We start from the raw sequence: 23,609 nt of genomic DNA, 5'->3' as shown, positions 1-23,609 counted from the left end.
TGCCTCCATACGCTTTTTAAGTTTTTCTAGTCTGTAACTACACAAACGTGCACTTTCACAGCGAGATTCGACACTAAACATGGCAGTTGTTTTCTATAGATGTGTCCTGCACATGCCCAGGAGGAGGAGATTCACCCAAATACGCGTTTTAATGTGGACTGAGGTATTTTCAAAAACAGTTAGTACGGATGCCTATAGTTTTTACATGAGACCGGTGTTTTCAAAATTACCCAGTCTAGTGTGGATGTAGCCAAAATCAGTGCCAACCATCACACCCCATTGACACCATTTTAAATTCTGCAGCTTCCATACATTTATAATGACCAAATGACCTACAACCTTCACATCTTTGTGATGTAGGAGGAAACCCATATGAACATGCAAACTCCACTTAGCAGAGGTCAGGATTGAACCCAGTCTTGCTTCTCGTTGAAAGGAGAAATTAACAATTAAAAAGTGATTGTTGTAATAGGCACCTAAGTATTCAGTAGAAATATACATTCTACGACCCCATCTTGGTCCACCATAACAGATCTTCAGTAGTTTTCTTGTTAAAATCTGCATCTCAGTCTATGAACAGATCGCAAGCACTCTGCAGAAAAACATGGAGAAACAACACTCACTCTTAACTCACAGCACGCAAGAAAATAATCCACAGAGACCAGTGATGTTTTGAAATGTTATCTATTAAAAAGAGGTGCAATTTTGTTTTTACATTCACTTCATACAAATAGGTTGTCACTGGAATAGTGACCAATATTAAATACCACAAATTTATGTAAATATGTTTAAGTTTTTAAATATCTTAATTACTTATACAAACTAGACCCAGCATAAATTAAATTCTCAATTTAAAATAAACACCAAAGAGAAATGGAACCTGCCTTACTTTTGAAGTCTCCACTTTAGTTTCAGCTAAATTCATGGTTCTTCTACAATTGAGTTGAACAATGCACATCACTGCACTGTGCAGCGAAGTGCAGGAGGCTGAGATACTGTATACACAATGAATTACCAGTGTTAGTTGGACCCACTATTGAAAAACTGAGTGTAATATATGGCTTAGTCACAAAAGGTTGCTAAAAATATCTTGCAAAACAATGAACCTCATCTCCTCTGGCCCATACTCTTGTCTTGGAAGAAAACCATTAAGTAATCCTCAAAACTAATCTTCTGAAATCTCAAGCATTAATTTATTAAAGAGAACTGTGGTGCACAAGGTAAAAAGGAACTAATTATTCAACAGAAGAGGCTGAGCTGTCGCATCATTACTGATACGCGTGTGCAGCAGACAGCCCTCTGGAAGAATAAAGCAACTCCATAATATATATTTTAAGTACATTACCTCCAACTTGTTAAACCAAAATGGTGTCTGCTACTAGGTTATTTAGTTATAATGGGCTAGAAGTTTTGGCATATTAGTCTCCCCCACAATCCAGATATCGCTTTCCAATAGGAATTAATAACCCCTATCAAGTCGTGGAGATGAAGGTCAATTGTCGACTGAACCATACATAGCCTTGAACTTTTTGAATACCAGGCCATGGTTCATCACTGAGCAGTACATCTGCCTACTGACGTATTAGGGTCAGCAACTCAGCTTTAACAGAGCAAGTACTATAGAAAAAGTCCAACTGTTTCCATATTCCAGGAGTGAAATATACTGTTCATTTAGCAACAGTGGATTTGAGTGTACCACTCTAATTTTTATGTCAAGATGTGTCTCGGCCCTGTCACAGAGCATAACTCATGTGTTCCTAGATTATACAGGAAGAAAGTCACTAAAAGAAATCTGCTTATTTTAACAAACTTGTACCTTGAATTCCCAGAGAATATACTTGCCCATCCCAAGCCCAACAATTAATCAGTAAACAGCTGCACATTGCAGTAAATGAGTATCTCCATACTCTGGCATTAATTCTTTGGCAGTATATGAACACACAATGACATTCCCCATCATTCAGAATTATGTCATTAACCATACTGGTGGAAACAATCTTTTGTGTAATACCCAAACTAATCATAAATCTAACCAGTCAGCAAACAATCAAAAACATTTGCCTTCTCACTAACTAGAAGTTCCTGCAAGAACATCCTCTTACTACACCCTAGCAAGATTTGCTTTACCTAGTAAGAATGAGGTCAAGTGGAAGTGTTCACTAAGGAAACTTGCAAAATTAATGTATAATAAAACAAAGCTCATATACCCACTGAGATAAAGCAAACAAAAGATATTGATATACCTTGTGCCCATAAATCTAGGAAAACCTATTTTATCTAGTTCCTCTCAGTATAAATTCCCCATAAAATAGATGTCTCACTCATGCTCAACTTAAACAAACAATTCAAAAAATATATTTATTAGCTTTTTCAATTTGGGATCACTATAAGAAACACATAGTGGACATGCATGGGTGGGTTATCAGCAGATAGCTAAATATCACTGCAAAGTTCCTAGAATTCTCGTAACAATAAATTGAGCTCATCAACACAGAACCTCACAAGTTATACAATGTCGGCAGATTCTTCAATGAGTGGTTAAGGCTATCTGCACCTAATTGGCTCTTGGAAGACAAATATAAATTAGTACAGATCCGAAGTGAAAATAAGAGTGTTTTGTTGAGATGCTTTATACCTTCTACACACTTATGAAGTGGCTAATACCACAGAAACCTGTGTTGTCAATGAAAGGATCACCCCAAATATTTGTTGAGCAACGCAAGGCCCATACTTCCCTGTGAAAACATACAACTTCATCTGGAAAAAAGCAAAGGAACCAAAATACCAGAGGCCCTGAACTTGCTTTAAAAAAAGACACAATAAAAGTAATGCACCAATTCACAGCAGCATTTTCCATTGTAGGTTAAAGCAAGCAAAACCAAGTACAGTGCCTTCAGGTACAGAACCTTTTTTAAAACTGTTTATATACATTAGACAAAAGACCAGAGAAACAATTTTGCCTTTAAGAATGAGGGAGTGGAGGGATATCAACGCATCACTATCTTAATGCTGGAAAGCACTGCTGTGTCTCATTTCCCTTGAAAGCTGCTCAGTTCCATTTCATCCTTCCTCCGTTTCTGGGTAAACAGGGAGCTGAATGGGTAAAGTTTGGCCTTGGCACTGAAGCGCTGTCTAGCAATCTCGATCTCATAGTTCCCAGAATTGACGTACTCTGGGGTCACCACCAGCTTGGCTCCAGAGTCTTCATCGTAATGGTGAACAAAACCCAAGCAAACGTGGCGGGCCAGTGTGTAACTGTAGGCACTGCTGGTCGTCATGCCAACATAGCTTCCATTCCGGTATATGGGCTCTCCCCACCAGGGCCAGAGGTCAAGATTCATGTCATGATCATCCAAGATAAACATGGTAAAGCGTCGGCAAACTCCTTTCTGTCTTTGCTGTAGTAATGCCTCACGGCCAATAAAGTCAATCCCCTAAAATTAAACAAGAAGCAAACAGAAATTTCAGAGACACGATTTCAGTATTATCCTGTATGTAACTTCATAAAAATATTCCAATTCATGATTTCCCCTTTCTAGCTGTATTGTATATGGATTTCAGCAAGGCATTTGATAAGGTACCCCATGCAAGACTTATTGAGAAAGTAAGGAGGCATGGGATGCAAGGGAACATTGCTCTGTGGATTCAGAACTGGCTTGCTCACAGAAGGCAAAGAGTGGTTATAGACGGGTCATATTCTGCATGGAGGTCGGTCACCAGTGGTGTGCTGTTCTGGGACCCTTACTCTTCGCGATTTTCATAAATGACCTGGATGAGGAAGTGGAGGGATGGGTTAGTAAGTTTGCTGATGACACAAAAGTTGGAGGTGTTGTGGATAGTGTAGAGAGCTGTCAGAGGTTACAGTGGGACATTAATAGGATGCAAAACTGGACTGAGAATGGCAGATGGAGTTCAACCCAGATTAGTGTGAGGTGGTTCATTTTGGTAGGTCAAATATGATGGCAGAATATAGTATTAATGATAAGACTCTTGGCAGTGTGGAGGATCAGAGGGATCTTGGGATCCAAGTCCATAGGACGCTCAAAGCAGCTACACAGGTTGACTCTGTGAAGAAGGCGTATGGTGTACTGGCCTTCATCAATCATGGAATTGAATTTAGGAGTTGAGAGGTAATGTTGCAGCTCTATAGGACCTTGGTCAGACCCCACTTGGAGTACTGTGCTCAGTTCTGGTCACCTCATTACAGGAAGGATGTGGAAGCCATAGAAAGGGTGCAGAGGAGATTTATAAGGATGTTGCCTGGATTGGGAAGCATGCCTTATGAGAATAGGTTGAGTGAACTCGGCCTTTTCTCCTTGGAGCGACGGAGGATGAGAGGTGACCTGATGGAGGTGTACAAGATGATGACAGGCATTGATCGTGTGGATAGCCAGAGGGTTTTTTTCCCAGGGCTGAAATGGCTAGCACGAGAGGGCATATTTTTAAGGTGCTTGGAAGTAGGTACAGAGGAGATGTCAGGGGTAAGTTTTTTACTCAGAGAGTGGTGAGTGTGTGGAATGGGCTGCTGGCAATGGCAGTGGAGGCGGATACAATAGGGTATTTTAAGAGGCTTTTAGATAGGTACATGGAGCTTAGTAAAATAGAGGGCTATAGGTAAGCCTAGTAATTTCTAAGGTAGGGACATGTTCGGCACAACTTTGTGGGGCGAAGGGCCTGTATTGTGCTGTAGGTTTTCTATGTTTCTATGTTAGCTCAATTCATATGGAGTACATAACATCTTCAGTGAAGTTCAAAGATGCATGTTGACTCATCTCTAATAGCTCTGGGACACCCCCACCACCACCCCTTTCATGCTTGCAGGAATTTCCATTGTTCTTTTTCCACACGCAGTGCCAGTTTGACGAGATGAGGTGTACAGATTAATTGCCAGCTGATAAAAAATCAAACTGGAGCACCATAGTAGATGAGTAACCTACCCAGTGATCAGTGGTGCACAGTGGTTGCTGTGTATTTATTCACCCAGGCTATTCCAACAGCACCACCCAAGTCTTGAACCTCTTGAAACAGTAAGGCTTCAAGCACATGAATTCACACCACTTGGAGATTCCCCTCCAAGCTCACACCACCTCAACAGCATTGGGGGAAGCACCTGCAATGCAAGTGTTACAGTGGTTCAAAGCAGCAACTCAGAACCACCTTCCCAAGAGGAATTAGGGATAGGCTATAAATGCTGGCAATACCCAGACCTATGAAAACTGATGAGCAAATTTTACAAAGCAAACAAAATAAGTACATAAAATAAACAGCTTAGCAACTTCCATTACAATTCAACCCAATCATTACATCCTTTCTGAAAAAAATAATTAATTGGTTAAATTCAGAATAGAAAGAAAATCCTTGTAAAATCAGTGACCTTGTCAAATTTGACTCGGAATTCACGCCCACACTCCAATGGTGTCGATGTAGCATCCAAGTCCTGGCCCCAAAATGCAAAGAACTTTTCGATCCTGAGGCTGCGCAGTGCATAGTAGCCGGCATTCCGGATTCCGTACTTCTGCCCCACATTCATGATTTCATTGTAGACATGAAGTGCGTACTGAAAAATGCAGGAGAAGAATCAGAGCTATTAGCTGCCACTGCTGTATCTCAACAAAATACTCAACCTCAGTGCAGTACAGGCCTGGAAGCAGAAACTTTTCTCCACTGGGAATGGTCCAACAAACCACGGTATGTGCACGTGAACCAAGACAGCTGCAAGTAGATTGTTCAGCAAAGCAAATACCATTATGAAGTACAATTCTTGGCATATACAAATTTTAAACCACACCTCCTCCTCCCCCACCCCCACACAAACACACACACACAAAATCCAGCCCAAGCCATTTAATTAAATTCCATTCCCATGACTGCTAAATCAGTGGAGGTTTATCCACATAAATTGGGATAAAACTGCTCCAAATGGTTCTTTGTTTTTCCTCACTGAAGTATGTATATCTCATGAAAAACGTCAAATCCAAATCATGCATTTGTATCCAATACTCTCATTGATACCTAACTCCAGTTTACATCACTGTAACAGACCCAATGATAAACAACGTAAGTAACATTGTTGATTATTAGATTGAGATGACTAACACTCACCTCAATGGGAATATATAGCATGAAACCAGGTTCTCCTGTGTGTGTCATACTCATCACCCGGATACCATTGGCATAACCAACACTCATCTCCTGTTAAACAGAAGCGCAGAGTGCATTCAGCAACACTTACTGCTTTCAGTGACACCTTTCTCATCAAAAACACACACAATTGGTAAATATGCCTATCCAATCCCAATACACGCACGGAGAAATTTAATACCCAATCTTAACTTCTGAAACTAAGAAATGGAAATGTAGTCCCGCTGCATTAATAAGGAATAGCAAATAATAACCTCCTTTCCCAGTTCCCTGACACAAAAACTACAATAACCAAGAAGAATTCCTTTGGAGGATAGTGGAGTTGCAGGCTTGTAGAACAAATGGAAATTAGCAGCTGCTTATATTCATTAACATAAAATAAACAACATATGCAAGCTCATACTCCTCACTGTCAGTAAAAACAGTGCTTTGCTGTGGTTGGCTGGAACTTCCCACTGTTGATGCGTAGACATGGTATCTTGCAGGCAAATGTGGAAAATTATCCCAATCAGTAATTGGAAAGAACTGAGTAAGACTCCAACATCCAAGAACTATTTGACAACACATTTAATTCCAAGTAGGTAATTTATTACACCTTTTTTGATGACACTTGATAAACGCTAATGGTTCATTTCTTTAACCCACCTTGCAGAACAGCGAAGGGAAGTGATCTGGAGTCATTGGGACGTAAGACAACTCAGAAAGGACATCCATTGCACGGGGTCCAATCAAGTTCAGTGCTAGAGAAGAAGAGATCAATTTCACCATTACAATAATTGGTTCTCCTGCACGAATATCCCAAGACTCTCAATTCTGATCAGCTTTGCCTGCTGTTTGATCATGATCCAATATGAGGCACCAGTTTGCTACCGCTACAAGGTGCCATAAGCTAGGGACATATCTGCTTTGTAAAAGGTACAGAGAAAGGCAAACTATGCTTTGATATTTTCAAGGAAATCCAACCTAAACCCAAGGAACAGGATCTAATTTTCTACTTGGGCACAACACTGCTCTTCAGGCTCATTGCTGAATTCAACAATTTCAGATAATAAGCTTTACAGTTTTTCTGAGAATTGGCCAGTTAAATTTCTAACTTTACTTAATTCTGATGCAGGGTCATTGACTTTGAACATTAACTCTACAGGTCCAAGATTCCAAAATCCAAAAATATTTTGAGCACTGACATGAAATCACAAATGGAAAATTCCACAAGACACTGGGAAGATTCCCAAGCAGTGCGCGATCCCTGTGCAATATAGACAGTTCTGAGAAGTGACCTCATATAGGTAATGAATAAACTTAATTAAAAATAGGAAAAAAACACTGCATTAAGAGAAAAATGAAGATCTCAACCATGTATCGAAAGAATGGAGGGTCAGTGGAGTGAACATATGCTGATCATGAAACAAGCAGAGATCTACTATGATGAACTGAAAATCGAAGGTAACTGAATATTCAGCAGACTTATTGAAGAAATATAAGAAAAGGCACGGCATTTTTTTTCAATTTAAAAGTTTTAAAGATAAAGCATCTGCTGACCACAAAGCAGCAAAGAAATTCATTGAAGAGTCACTGATGAAAATCTAACATCAAAGCAAGTCTAAAAAACTGATTATTTTTAAAAACTTTTTCTTTAAAAAAGGTTTTATGTAAGGTAAAATACAAATATATTGTACTGTAACCTTTTACCAAAATGTATCGGAGGTGGAGACTGAAAGCCTGCTGTTGTTGTTCAACAGCTGATTCAGGTATTCTCCCATCACTGTTGTACTGTTTTTGTTACCTTGCACACGTTATATTTTCATTACATTAACAGTTAGTAATGATTTTAAGTATGTATGTGTGATGAACAAGTGCAAGACAAAGACTGCTTACCAGTAGTACATAAATTCAGAGTCAGAAATGATGGTGATTCCAAGCTATCTCATTATATATTCCAAAATCCAAAACACTTCTGGCCCCAAGCTTTTTGGATAAGGGATACTCAACTTTTATTTCTTTATCCTTGGATGTTAGTTAACCAGCTCAATATTTCCATCACCACTTTAAACAAATTCTAGCATTTACAAACACAAGAGATTCTGCAGATGCTGGAAATCCAGAGCAGCATACACAAAATGCTGCCGGCAGCATCTATAGAAATGAATAAAGAGTTGATGTTTAGGGTTGAGACCCATTATTTGTCCTGATGAAGGGTCTCTGCATTTGTGTGTGTTGCTCTGGCATTTATACTAATTTAACTTGAAATCATTTTCTCAATTATCTATTCCATAACATTATACAAACCTCAATGAAATAACTTTTCAGATTTCTTCTGTCACTTTCTGACCCACACTATTATGAAGCATCGGTTTACAGCAAAATGCTGGATTTGTCGTAAAAGATCCGGTAACAAACTTCTTAGAAAATTATGAACAGGCATGGCTTATGAATAGACATAACTTATGAAGGATTTGGGGGATTGTATCCAGAGGTACCGGCCATGTGATAGACGCACTGCCACCTGGCTGGTCGGAGGACACACCACATGCCAATCAACATTTGGTCCCTCCCAACTAATCAATGCACACCTAAATTATTGGTCACCTTAATTGGATTATCGCGCCCAGCCCCATGCTATAAAAGGTGAGACTTGTGCCTGGCTTGGTCTGTCTTACAGACCACCTCATTGAAGGTAAGTGCATTGATTTATGTTTGGGAAGGTCTATCGTTTGTCCTGGTAAGGGAGCCGCAGCTATCCAAGGTCAAGGGGGATAGCTGTTGTAGTGCTTTTCCCTTGTTCTTTGTTTGTGTAACTGTACCCTGTCCCCACACCATTTCCTGTGTATTGTAGTTGCTTGTGTTGACCCGACTTCCCCTTGTAAATAAATTCCTTATTATTAAAACTGTGTGTGTCCAGGCCTCTACTGTTGAGACTCAAAGAACCAGTTATTTTCCATCACAACAGGGATTTAGTTAGAATTGTAAATATGTGGAAATAATGGATATGCTGTACTTTATCTGTACTTTTAAAACACACAAAACAAAATGCACAAAAGGTTGCTACATAAACCAAAGCCTGTAGCATTTGGTATTGAATGCTAGTATGAGGACAGAAATAGATAAAACACAGAAAACAGTCAGGATTGGTGGGTTATTTCCAGAAGTTACACTGTTGCTGTTTTTGGGGTGCCAGAGGGATCAGTTATAAGGCTACAATAATGCCAAATGAGCACAGAATGGAAAGATTCAGATGTGAGGCAGATGTTAGCTTAGTTAGGCATTTAATTACCAGAATAATAAGTTCAGCACAACATTGTGGATCAATAGGCCTGTTCATCTACAGTACCATTTCATGTACATAACTCCCAATTAATATGAATGACAGACGAATATGTATATATCCAATTTGCAGATAACACAGTGGTAAGTAGGAAAGTGGGCTGAAATGGCAGTGACTGAAAGAAGGCAGATTATCCAAGTGGGAAGAATGTGGCAGATGAAGTACAATTTGGGAAAGTATGAGCTGATGTACCTCAATTAAAACAATGGGAAAGCACTTTCCTTTAAATGTTACAAGGAAGTGAATATTTCTGTCCAGCGAGATCCGGATAAGCCAGTACAAATGCAGCAAGCAATCTGGGAGGTGAATGGTATGCTGGCCTCATTTCCAGGGGAATGGAGTACATCTGCAAGGAAGTCTCAGTGAGATTGAGCCTTTTAGTGAGCTAGCCTTTGGATTACTCTGTGCAGTTTTGGTCACTATTCCCAAGTTACACTGTTAGAAACATAGAAAACCTACAACACAATACAGGCCCTTCGCCCCACAAAGTGGACATGTCCCTACCTTAGAAATTATTAGGCTTACCCATAGCCCTCTATTTTTCTACCTATCCAAAAGTCTCTTAAAAACCCTATCGTATTCACCTCCACCACCATTGCCAGTAGCCCATTCCACGTACTCACCACTCTCTGCGTTATTAAAAAAAAATTACCCAACATCTCCTCTGTACCTACTCCCCAGCACCTTAAACCTGTGTCCTCTTGTGGCAACCATTTCAGCCATGGGAAAAAACCTCTGACTATCCACACGATCAATGCCTCTCCATCATCTTGTATACCTCTATCAGGTCACCTCTCAGCCTCTGTCGCTCCAAGGAGAAAAGGCCAAGTTCACTCAACCTGTTTTCATAAGGCATGCTCCCCAATCCAGGCAACAAAACAGAACTCGTGTTCTTGGAATCTAGGCCATGTAGGTTTACAAGCCTAATTCCTGTGATGAGGAGGGTTTTTCTATGAAGAATAAATGAAGCTTGGCCTATACTTACCCCGATTTTTTTTTTCCCGGATGTGATTTCATTAAGAAGACTGTACCTTCTGTACCTCTTTCCTGCTGGCAGCAATGAGAACATGACATGACCTGGGTGATGGAGGACTTAATGATGGATGCCACCTTTTTGAAGCACCGCTCCTTGAAGATGCCCTGGATACTATGAAGGCTAGTGCCCATGATGGAGCTGACTAAGTTTACAACTCTCTGCAGCTTACTTCGATCCTCCACCCCTCATGCCACAGTGATGCAGCCAGTTAGAACGCTCTCCTTGGTACATCTGTGGAAATATCAGTGTCTTTGGAGACATACCAAATTTTCTCAAACTCCTAATGAAATACAGCCGCTGTTGCGCTTTCTTTGAGGCTGCATCGATATGTTGGGTCTAGATTTGACACTCAGGAATTGGAAATTGCTCACTCTTTTCATTTCTGATTCCCCTATGAGGCCTGGTGTGTGTTCCCTCATCTTATGCTTTCTGAAGTTCTTTGGTCTTACTCTCATCACTGTCTGAATTTCTGCCGACAATGGTTGTATCATCAGCAAATTTATAGATGGCATTTGAGCTGTGCCTCGCCACAAAGTCAGAGGTGTAGAGAGTAGAACAGTGGGATAAGCACGCTCACTTGAGATGCACCAGTTCCAGAAAAAAACAGGTAATTAATTAAAATAGACAATTTCCATGCTTGTTAAGCTTTTATTTTCTCCCAGTGGTTAGTTTGGAAACTCTTTCTCTAGTGCCAGACACTGCCTAGATGACTTCAGTGAAATGTTGAGAGAACTTTTATTTCCTAAGCAGCATAACTGTAACAGTTGAGTGACAAAATGTGGCAAAAGCCACTGAATATAGTGTGACTATCCCACATGCACAAATACCTGTGTATTTCCAAGTTACATCCTCAAGCTGCAGCTGATTATCTCTGGGGATATGTTGCTTGAGCCAAGACCAACAATGGACCTGCTGATCCGTGGGGGAAATAATAAAGAAACTGGAAAGAAACAAACACCGTGTTAAATTCCACATTGTGAAAAGCAGCATCAACAGAACGACCACCTGTCATAGTGTGGAGAACAATGAACATCTTTCTTCTGCAGTCATTTGACTCCCTAACAGACATTTTATCATGGTCCTACTTGAACTTTGTGATTTTCAAACCAGCTGGCAGAAAATCAATGGAAAAAAATTTAATTTACTTTGACAAAAAAATCCAAATATAATGAAATACATAAAGAATGAATATCTGTCACTTTTTTTGGGCAGAGCATTCAACTCTTCAGACATCAATTCTGTAGCTCCATTATGGTTAGCCAGGTTCTTAATGGCAAACATCAGTGTAATGTACTAGAACATGATGATGTGGCTAAATAAAACAAGGTGCCAGCAACAGGCAAGCTCAACTCAGCTTCGATTTGGCAGAGTTCACTGTCCAGCAGATCAGGACAAGGCAAACTGGCACTGAGAGTTACGTTTTTTCCTCTAGAGGGAATCTAGAGGACTGGAGAAGAAATAGAGCAGTTTTAGAACACAAGCTGAATACTAAGACCATAGGAGCAGAATTTGGCCATTTGGCCCATCCATTTTCAGTCTCAGCCTCAATCTCCTGCTTTCTCCTTGTATCCCTTCATGCCCTAACTAATCAAGAATCTATCAACCTCTGCCTTTAATCTACCCAAAGATGGCCTCCACAACCACAGTGGAAACAACTTCTACAGATTCATCACTCTCTGGCTAAAGAAATTTCTCTGCCATTCCAACTCAAGGTTGATCTCTTAAATTCAACCTTATCAAATATACCAGGGAAAATTGTCCATTCTTGGTACTGAGTTTAGCTCCATATCAAACCACAAAACGATTCCACTTTCTGCTAGATTTCTTAAGCCACTGCATGGAAAAAGCCGTAGCCTGATAGTCACCAAGTCTGCTCTTATCCCATCCTCCCACCACCCTACCAGGGATAGGGTTCCCCGTGTCCTCACCTACCACACCACCAGCCTCTGCATCCAGCACATAAACTACTGCAATTTCTGCCATCTTCAACGGGATCCCACCACCAGACACATCTTTCCCTCACCCCCACTTTTTCCAGAGATCAGTCCCTACATGACTCCCCTGTCCATTCGTCCTCCCCACTGATCTCCCTCCTGCCACTTATCCTTGCAAGCAGAACAAGTGGTACACCTGTCCCTACAGCACCTCCCTCACTACTATTCAAGGCACCAAATAGTCCTTCCAGGTGAATGACATTTCACCTATGACTCTGTTGAGGTCATATACTGTGTCTGGTGCTCCTGGTGTGGCCTCCTGTATATCAGAGAGACCCAACGTAGATTAGGAGACCGCTTCGCTAAGCATCTACACCCCATCTGCCAGAACAAGCAGGATCTCCCAATGGGCACCCATTTTAATTCCACTTCCTATTCCCATTCTGTCATGTCAAATTATGGTCTCTTCTACTGTCGTGATAAAGCCACACTCCGGTTGGAGGAACAACACCTTAGATTCCACCTGAGTAGCCTCCAACCTGATGGCATGAACATCGATTTCTCAAACTTCTAGTAATAGCACTCCCCTCTTCACCATTTCCCATTCTCTTTTCTCTCTTTCACCCTAACTCCTTGGCCTGCCATCGCCTCCCTCTGGTGTTCTTGCCTCCTTTTCTTTCTTTCATGGCCTTCTGTCTTCTTCTATTAGATTCCCCTTCTCCAGCCCTGTATCTCTTTCACCAATCAACTTCCTAGCTCTTTACTTCATCCCTTCCCCTCCCAGCTTCATCTATCACCTTGTGTTTCTCTGTCCCCTCCACCACCTTTTAAATCTATCCTTCATCTTTGTTCTCCAGTCCTGCCAAAGAGTCTCTGCCCAAAAGGTTGACTGTACTTTTTTTCCCCCCCCAATAGCTGCTGCCTGGCTTGCTGAGTTCCTCCAGCATTGTGTGTGTTGATTTAATAGTCACATTATAGTAATATACTACACAAGTATCTCCACTTGCAGATATTTGAAAAATTACCTGCGTTTGCTGAGTCGCACAACACTGCAATCATTCTCGTAGCCACCCTGATCATTCAGCATTCCTGTGTGCACAATATGTCCGACTGGAACATCCAAGTCATTGGAGCAGAGGTGCTGCAAAACCTCAAGTGCTTGGTCACCTGAGGACTGAATTAAATGATCAAATCATAATCATATGAAGACAAGGAAAAAATCATTCCTATTTTAAGTAGACTTACAATAGTACCAAAAAGGAAAAAAACTGGTTAAGAATCTATGCACTATGACAAAAAAAATTGCTGTACTTTACTAAATCAAGAATGGGCAGTGACAGTTTTGTTGATGGAAGAGGTAGTCAAACTGTGAAAAGTAAGATCTTGCAGTGGAAGGTGGGAGAGTGAACAGGGGGAGAGGGGGAAATGAAGAAGGATGATGCGTCATTTGCACTTAATTACATAATCTGTGAAATTCACTGCCTGTCAGCTGTGGAACTTGTCACAGGACGAAAGGTTGGGGAAAAGGCAGGAGAATGGGGTTAAGAGGGATAATAAATCAACCATGATGGAATTTTAGAGCGAACATGATGGGCCAAATGGCCTAATTCTACTCCTACTACTTATGGTCTAATGTGCAATCAAGCTGACCAATATTTCTACCTCAAACTCCAGCATCTGAAACTGCTGAAGTAACTGGACCTTCCACTACAAGATCTTACTTTTCACAATTTGACTGCCTCTTCTATCAACAAAACTGTCACTGCCCATTCTTGATTTGGTAAAGAACTGCACAACTTCCTCAATTATGCCTAATGAGTGACTGATCATATGAATATAAATGGGGGGGGGAGGAGGGGGGAAATTAAGAAGAATAATGGAAATGACACATCATATAGCAATAAGGAGAGAAAAAATGAAATACGAAGGTAAGCTAGCCAAAAATTTAAATGCTTTTTCAGATATATAAAGAGTAGAAGAGAGGCAAGAGTGCATATCAGATAGCCAGAAAATGATGCTGGAGAGGTAGTAATGGGGATAAAGAAATGGCAGACAAACTTAATAAGTATTTTGCGTCAGTTTTCATAGTGGAAGACATCAGCAGTATTCCAGAAATTCTAGATTGTCAGGGAACAGAAGTGAGTGTAGTTGCTATTACTAAGGAGAAGGTGCTTTGGAAGCTAAAAAGACAGAAGTCACATGGACCAGATGGACTACACCCCAGCAATCTGAATGAGGTAGCTGATGAGATTGTGGAGGGATTAGTAGTGATCTTTCAAGAATCACTAGATTCTAAAACGGTTCTGGAAGACTAAAAAATTGCAAATGTCACTCCACTCTGAGAACTGAGGGAGGCAACAGGAAATTATTGGCCAGTCAGTCTGACTTCAGTGGGAAGATGTTGGAGTCCATTATTAAGGACAAGGTTTCGGAGTAACAAATCTGAGAAAATAACAGGCAAGGTAGACAGAGGAGAGTCAGTGTATGTTGTTCACTTGGATTTCAGAAGGCATTTGACAAGGCGCTGTGCATGTAGCTGATAAACAAAATGAGAGCACATGGTACTACAGGAAAGATACTGACATGGATAGAAGATTGGCTGACTGGCAAGAGGCGATAAGTGGGAATAAAGGAGACCTTTTCTGGTTGGCTGACAGTAACGTGGCATTCTGCAGGGGTTGGTTTTGGGACAGCTTATATTCACGTTATATGTTAAAGATTTGGATGATGGAATTGATGGCTTTGTGGCCATGCTTGCGGACAATATGAAGATAGTTGTACAGGCAGATAGTGTTGAAGAAGCAGGAAGTCTGCAGAAGGACTTAGACAAATCGGGAGAATGGACAAAGATTCAGACTATATTCTAAATGGGGAGAAAGTTGTAAAGGACTTGGAAGTCCCCATGCAGGATTCCCTGAAGGTTAACTTGCAATTTGAATCAATGGTTATTAAGGCCAAAGCAATATTAACAGTCTTTACGAGAGGACTAGAATATAAAAGCAAAGATGCAATGCTTTGTAAAGTATTAGTCAGACTGCACATAGAGTATTGTGAGCAGTTTTGGACCCCTTATCCGAGAAAAGATGTGCTGGTATTGGAGAGCATCCAGGAGGTTTAAGAGAATTATTCTGGGAATGAAAGGGTTAACATATGAACAGCACTTGCTGGCTCTCACTGGAATTTAGAATGAGGGGAATCTTACTGAGGTCCATTGAATATTGAAAAGCCTAGATAAAGTCGATGTGGGTAAGATGTTTCCTATAGTGGAGGAGTCTAGGACCAGAGGGCATAGCCTCAGAATAGAGAGCACCCCTCTAGAACACAGATCAGGAGGAATTTCTTTAGCCAGATGGTGATGAATCTATGGAATTTATTGCCACAGACAGCTGTGGAGGCCAAATTATTAAGTATATTTAAAGTGGAGGTTGATGGATTCTTGATTAGTAAGGGCATCAAAGGAGAATGGGATTGAGGAATAATGAATCAATCATGATGGAATGGCAGAGCATTCTTGATGGGCCAAATGGCCTAATTCTGCTCCTATGTCTTATGATCTGGACATATCACACCCCAAGACCAACCAACTACAGATGTGACTATGATAGCAATGCTTTTGAAACATACTAAATGCTAGTAGAAGACCTTAGGAGCACTTCATATTGAAAATATACATTGCATGTATACATTTCAGAAACATTCATTGTGAACATGCAATAAGTAAAAATAACCACTAAACAACCTGAAATAAAAAGTTTCAAACACACTTATTAGCACTTCACAAATGCTTAATGATAACAACAGACATACAGGTCTCATCCTTGGAATCATATAATACATGGTGTTTATTACTTACTTTTTTTATTTACTAATCCTAAAGGCAGTTAGCTACATCTGGATACACAATTAAACATGTAGGCAATGTACTGGATGATATTGTAATAAAAAGTGGATCAAAACACATGAAACAACGCATGGATGTAAATTATTTTATAGACTGCTAGAATATAGTTTGTGCCACGTAGGAAGGACCTGGGACCAGAAGCGCATTTCCATTTATCTAATCCAGTCTGATAAGAGTAAGAGTAACTTAAGAGTAATGTCAGACTGAAGCAGACTGAAATCTGAAAGAACAATCAGTGGAACTGATCCAAAGAGCTTCTACTGGCATATTAAGAGCAAAAGCATAGTAACGGATAAACTTGGTCCTACTGAAGATCAGAGTGGTCGGGTATGTATGGAACCAAAAGAAATGGGTATTCTAAGTGTTTTTTTTGCGTCTGTATTTACCAAGGAAACTGGCATGAAGTAAATGGAAATGAGGCAAACAAGTAGTGAGGTCATGGAACCTATACAGATTGAAGAGGAGGAGGTGCTTGCTATCTTGAGGCAAATCAGAGTACATAAATCCCCAGGATCTGACAGGGTATTCCCTTGGACCTTGCAGAAGACTAGTGTTGAAATTGCAGGGGCCCTGGCAGATATAATTTAAAATGTCGGTACCTATGGGTGAGGTGCTGGAGGATTGGAGGATAGCTCATGTTGTTCCATTGTTTTAAAAAAGTTTTAAAAGTAATCCGGGAAATTATAGGCCGGTAAATTTGACGTCGGTAGTGGGTAAATTATCGGAAGGAGTACTAAGAGACAGGATCTACAAGTATTTAGATAGACGGGGACTTATTAAGGAGAATCAACACGGCTTTGTGCGTGGTAGGTAATGTTTAACAAACCTATTAGAGTTTTTCGAGGAAGTTACAAGGAAAGTGGATGAAGGGAAGGCAGTGGATGTTGTCTACATGGACTTAGCGACTGAAGCTTCCTTAGGTATACATGGTGAGGTAGTAAATTGGATTAGACATTGGCTCAATGGAAGAAGCCAGAGAATGGTAGTGGAGGATTGCTACTCTGAGTGGAGGCCTGTGACTAGTGGTGTGCCACAGGGATCAGTGCTGGGTCCATTGTTATTTGTCATCTATATCAATGATCTGGATGATAATGTGGCAAATTGGATCAGCAAATTTGCTGATGATACAAAGATTGGAGGTGTAGTGGACAGTGAGGAAGGTTTTCAAAGTTTGCAGAGGGATCTGGACCAGCTGGAAAAATGGGCTGAAAAATGGCAGATGGAGTTTAATACAGACAAGTGTGAGGTATTGCACTTTGGAAGGACAAACCAAGGTAGAACATACAAGGTAAATGGTAGGACACTGAGGAGTGCAGTAGAACAGAGGGATCTAGGAATACAGATACAAAATTCCCTAAAAGTGGCGTCATAGGCAGATAGGGTAGTAAAGAGAGCTTTTGGTACATTGGCCTTTATAAATCAAAGTATTGAGTACAAGAGTTGGAATGTTATGGTGAGGTTGTATAAGGCATTGGTGAGGCCGAATTTGGAGTATTGTGTGCAGTTTTGGTCACCGAATTACAGGAAGGATATTAATAAGGTTGAAAGAGTGCAGAGAAGGTTTACAAGGATGTTGCTGGGACTTGAGAAACTGAGTTACAGAGAAAGGTTGAATAGGTTAGGACTTTATTCCCTGGCGAGTAGAAGAATGAGGGGAGGCTTGACAGGAGGTATATAAAATTATGATGGGTATAGATAGAGTGAATACAAGCAGGCTTTTCCCACTGATGCTAGGGGAGGAAAAAACCAGAGGACATGGGTTAAGGATAAATGAGGAAAAGTTTAAAGGGAACATTAGGGGGGGGCTTCTTCACACAGTAGTGGGAGTGGGGAATGAGCTGCCTGATGAAGTTGTAAATGCAGGCTCACTTTTAATATTTAACAGAAACTTGGACAGATGCATGGATGAGAGGTGTATGGAGGGATATGGGCCAGATGCAGGTCAGTGGGACTAGGTAGAAAAATGATTCAGTACAGCCAAGAAGGGCCAAAAGGCCTGTTTCTGTGATGTAATGTTCTATGTTCTATGGTTCTATGGAATGTCAGATGGTTCTGGAGTCTGCTGACGATTTTTTTAAATCTGAAAAAAATATACCACATACAACAGATTTAAGAAACAATGAGTTCTAGGAGTACAGATGCAAGGGAGGTACCACAGAACTATATTGTGACAAAGGAGGCATTTGTAAAATGGGAAAAGCTGTTTAATGAGTATAGGTTAACATTAAAAGCTCAATGGTTTGTGTAATTTCAACAAACCTATTCTAGTGAACATATTACATCCTTGGGAATAGTAGGAGAAAGTTGACAATGCCATGAATGAAACATTATAGCAGGTCAGAATACAGTTTTCAAATGCAACAATGTGTTTGGATGGAACTCAAACAAGACTTAAGAATTCTGTGAAGGCTTCGGTAGGAGATAGGGCTTGTAATTCCCCAGTTTTCTAGCACAGTCCCTAAATCGAAGATCATGGCTACTACATCAATAATTGCCACCAAATTTTCCCACATCGCATTTGGATCCGGGGTCTTAACAACTTTCCTGCATAAGCTCTACTTTAATTTTTTTCACTCTTGTATCATAGCCATCTCCTCTTTCTCTGTGAGAAACTATTTATATCTGAGACCTCAATAAGTGGAAGACAATTTTTGCAGATCATCCCCCTTTACTATCCATTTATACATCTATCAAATACTTTTATGCTTTCTGTTGTCAGTTATTGCCTACTCTCATATACTTTCTTTGTCCTCATTTCCTTTAACAATCTCCTGACAGCTTTCTTTTCAACCTGATGCCCAGCCAGTGAGAATACAGCCTTTTGCTCCATTGTGACTTTTTTGCTACAAGTATCTTTCAAGTCTATATTTTTAAAGACTTCAACTTCATGATACCATTGTAGGAATCCACCAAGTGTCCTGAAAATCTTCACTATCTGTCACATACTGTTTATCTGAACAGATTGGATTTTTCTTAATCGTGCTGCTTCAAGAGAAAGCTTTGGAAGTTATAGGCCTAATGCTACAAATAGACGAACCTAGATAGGGCACCTTGGATGGTGTGGACCAGTTAGGCCAAAGGACGTTTTACTGTGCTGTATATGAATACTACCTATGAAACTTACACTAAGTTCAAACTTGGTGAAAGATGACATGTCAATTACACAAACAGCCTCCTTGCAGCAAGTCACTTCTGCTCCAACAATGTCAAACCAATCAGGTTTGTAGAAGGTCTTCCTCTGATCCAATTGAAGCAAATCTGGAAAGATAAAAGGAGGAATTTCAGACAGAATTCAGAAACATATGTGTATGAGAAACAGAAGCAAGAGTGATTCATTCACCTGCCCAACAGCTTATCTGTCCCAACCCTCAAGCACCAGTTCCTCATAACTCGTAGATGCCAGTGGGACACCCCAAGTAAATATTTGACCTCAGTAAAACAAGAGAACACGGACTAATCCTCTTAGAGGGATGAGAAGTGGAGAAAGTGAGTAATTTCAAGGTCCTAGGTGTCAATATCTGAGGATCTAACCTGGTCTCAACATAATGATGAAGCTATAAAGAAAGCAAGACTGTCTATATTTCATTAGGAGTTTGAGGAGATTTAGTTTGTCACCTAAAACACTTAAACTTCCTCAGATGTACCATGGAAAACATTCTGATAGGCTGTATCACTGGTGGTGGTGGGGTCTACCACATAGGATTGAAAAAAGCTACAGAAAGTTGTAAAGTTAGTCAGCTTCATCATGAGTATTAGCCTCTTTTTTTATCCATGACATTTTCAAGGGGCAATGCCTCAGAAAAGCAGTATCCATTATTAAAGACCCCCATCACCCAGGGCATTCCCTCTTCTCATTGTTACTATCAGGAAGGAGATACAGAAGCCTGAAGGCACACATTCAGCGGTTCAGGAATAGCTGAATGTCCACATCGCCGAGGACCTCACGTCATCTGTATACACCAGCTATGTGGTGGAAAAAAGCACAACAGCGCCTCTTTCACCTCTAATGGTTGAGGAAGTTTGGTATGGACCCCCAAATCCACACACACAGCTGAGAGAATCCCGACTGGCTACGTCACTGCCTGGTATGGGAACTGTATCTCCCTTAATCACAGGATTCTGCAGAGTGGTGCAGACAGCCCAGCGCATCTGTAGTTGTGAATTTCCCATGATTCAAGACATTTACAAAGACAGGTATGAAAAATGATAATGATTGATTGAGAGCATTGTGGGCAGTGGGAGAATCATCCCTCTTGTGTTTCTTGACCTCGTCACTTGAGATCCAGTGTCACGCAACCCTGCCACTTTGATCCGGCCCACGCCTTCATTAACCAGGTCCAACACTTGCCTTTATTGGATCTTGATCCTCCATACACAAGTCATCGGGTTTGTTGGGGTGTGGCCAGGGCTAATTGGGGTGTGCCTGGGGTTAGAGGGTGTGTGTGTGCGCCCCCTTGGACTTTACGATTAGGTTTGTGGGTAGGGCTGGTGGATGTATATGTGGGGCTGGGAGAGATAACATTGTGGAGTTTAGTGTGGTGAGGTATGTGGGGCTATGGCAGATAGGGTAGTGTAGTAGAGCCACTTTAATCTGGTGCATCAACACGTACAAAAAAGCTGGATGAACTCAGTGGGTCGGGCAGCATCCGTTGAAAGGAGCAGTCAACGGATGCTGCCCGACCTGCTGAGTTCATCCAGCTTTTTTGTACGTGTTGATTTGACCACAGCATCTGCAGTGTACCTTGTGTTAATCTGGTGCATGCCTGTCATTACCATTGGGGACCCAAGTTACCCCAACCACAATCTATTCCAGCTGCTATCATCCGGGAAATGGTACCACAGCATAAAAGCCAGGACCAACAGACTCCGGGACAGCTTCTTCCACCAGGCCATTAGACTGATTAACTCATGCTAATTTGTGTGTATTTCTATGTTACACTGACTGTTCTATTTATTATAAATTACTATGATTGCACATTTAGATGGACACATAACGTAAAGATTTTTACTCATGTATGTGAAGGACGTAAGAAATAAAGTCAATTCAATTCTTCCCCTCTCATCCGATTTCTAAATGGATGCTGAACCCATGAACACTACTTCACTTTATTTAAACAAAAGCAAATAATAAAATAATTAAACTTGTTTAATATACATACATTACCACAATTCATATCTGATCTATATTTATCATCTATTGCATTGTATTGCTGGAGCTAAGTTAACAAATTTAACAAAATATGTGGTGATATTAAGCTTGATTCTGATTTTAAATATGGCATCAAGAAACATTAGTTAAACCAAAGTCAAAAAGCATCAAAGGGGAAAACATTCCAATAGCTAGATCCATACCTCACACGATGAAAGATAGCTGTTGAACACAAGTCAATCATCCCAGCCTCAGGACAGCACTGCAGAGGCAGTGTCTTAGGTCCAACTAACTTTGACTGCTTCATCAACAACCTTCCTTCCATAAAGATGCAAGTGGGGACATTTGCTGAAGGTTGCATCATGTTTAATTCAGTTTACAACTCTTCAGTGAAGGATGCAGTTTGTGGAGGCAAGTAGCAAGATTTAGACAACATTTGCTCATGGGTTGATAACTGGCAAGTGACATTTGTGCCACAAAATTGTCAGGCAATGACTATTTGACTAAGAAGTGTAACCAGTTAGCCCTGACATTCAGTACCACAACCTCACCTCTGAGATTCAATTCTTCAATGCATTTTTCAGCCATGGCTATGATTAACCCAGTAGTCCTGACAAAAGCCTAAACCGAGCATCTGTGAACAGTTAGTGGTTGCCAAGTGCTGCCTGATTGTACTTTTGACAATAATTTCCTCCACGTTGTTGTTAACTGATTGGGTAGTAACTATCTGGACTAAATTCAGCCATTTTGTGGACATGCAATTTTGCATGTTGATGGCAGTGGTGTAAATAGACTGGAATAATTTGCCTGGAAGTCTGGAGGGAGAGCTTCGATTGTACAGCTACCAGAATATGGTCAAGTCCTTTGTCCATTAGTGTACCCAGTAGTCTCAGCCATTAACTGGTATCATGTGGAATGAATCCAGTTAGCTCAACACTAGTTTGTGATGGTAGGGGTCTCAGGAAAAAGCTGAGATAATTCGTCCATTCAACACTTTTGGCTACACCTCGATACAAATGATTCAGCGTAAATAAGTCTGGCTCGACACTCAGAAAGGGAGAGGGCAATCTTAAAGCCACTCTTTTTGTTTGCTGTTTCATTGTCTACTGTTCACAACTATAGTATAGGATTGCAGAGTTTTAATCTGCTCCGTTGGATGTGGGCTAATTTAGCCCTGTATACTGCATTCAGCCATTTAACAGGTTCTGCAATGTAGTGCAGCTTCACAGGTTGGCAGTTTTTTTTTGTTATGTCCAGAGCCATTCCACTCATGACCTGCACTATTCGGAGTCAATCTCCCTTTTGATTATAATGGTAGGACACGGAATGTGCTGATCCACGAGGTTACAGATTGTGACAGTGTGCCTTTCTGTTGCTGATGGTTCACTGAAGCTCACAGCTGCCCTGATTTGAGCTTCCATTTCTGCATCTACTCTGCTTACCACAGTAAAACACGTCTGGAAAGAGGGTAGGGTTTTGCCTCTAGAATAAATTAATGGTAGCTACTTTTACCAATGCTCAGAATGGCAGATACATAGAATACAGATACGTGGATAAGAACAAGACTACATAGGTAAATCCTTCACTTTGGTCAGCTGACAATCCGCAGCAAACTCAGGCAGCTACCTTTGTAGAAGAAAACTTAGATTAACTGAGACTGGGCTTCATTTGCATAATTATCATGATTAAAGTATGAAAAACCATTCTTCAACTTACAAACACAAGCTCCAAAAAATCATGAATGACTTGAACGGAGTGAATACTTCGAGTGGTGGGAGGGTTGGTAACTGGCCAAAGATCTCATGAGATCAGCAAAAGAACACAAGATGCAACAACTTAAAACGCTATTGTATTCAATAGCGGAAAACCTGAGGAGAGCAACTGGGGCAAAGATCACGGTACCATTTATTTACTTGTATGGAGAGAGTTGGTCAGTAGGTGTCTATTTAAATTGCTCCATAAAAGGACACAACTCTCAGACTTCCTATATTGCATTATTTACAATGCAAACAGAGCAAGAACATGTTTAGAGTGCAACTACAACAGATCATCTGGTGCAGCAACAGAAACTGCATTAGAGTTTAGCATTTAATATACAGTGGCATGCAAAAGTCTGGGCACCCCTG

General features: G+C 40.7%; 1 protein-coding gene across 5 annotated transcripts in view; it reads right to left on the bottom strand.

Annotated features, from left to right (window-relative positions):
• Positions 1 to 668: 668 nt before the first annotated feature.
• Positions 669 to 23,609, bottom strand: part of pdpr (pyruvate dehydrogenase phosphatase regulatory subunit) — a 65,506-nt gene continuing 42,565 nt past the window's right edge. For all 5 annotated transcript variants that reach the window (XM_073069749.1, XM_073069750.1, XM_073069751.1 and 2 more), the window contains exons 12-18: positions 19,459 to 19,592; positions 13,459 to 13,607; positions 11,327 to 11,439; positions 6,787 to 6,881; positions 6,103 to 6,192; positions 5,375 to 5,557; positions 669 to 3,434 (exon numbers count right to left, since the gene is read on the bottom strand). In XM_073069749.1, the coding sequence (XP_072925850.1) occupies positions 3,030 to 3,434; positions 5,375 to 5,557; positions 6,103 to 6,192; positions 6,787 to 6,881; positions 11,327 to 11,439; positions 13,459 to 13,607; positions 19,459 to 19,592 (1,169 nt within the window). In that variant the 3' untranslated portion in view covers positions 669 to 3,029. The remainder of the gene's footprint in view (positions 3,435 to 5,374; positions 5,558 to 6,102; positions 6,193 to 6,786; positions 6,882 to 11,326; positions 11,440 to 13,458; positions 13,608 to 19,458; positions 19,593 to 23,609) is intronic.

The sequence above is a fragment of the Hemitrygon akajei genome, chromosome 17 (genome assembly GCF_048418815.1).
Source record: "Hemitrygon akajei chromosome 17, sHemAka1.3, whole genome shotgun sequence".
Taxonomy (NCBI): domain Eukaryota; kingdom Metazoa; phylum Chordata; class Chondrichthyes; order Myliobatiformes; family Dasyatidae; genus Hemitrygon; species Hemitrygon akajei.
This window is presented reverse-complemented; position numbering and strand designations above follow the sequence as displayed.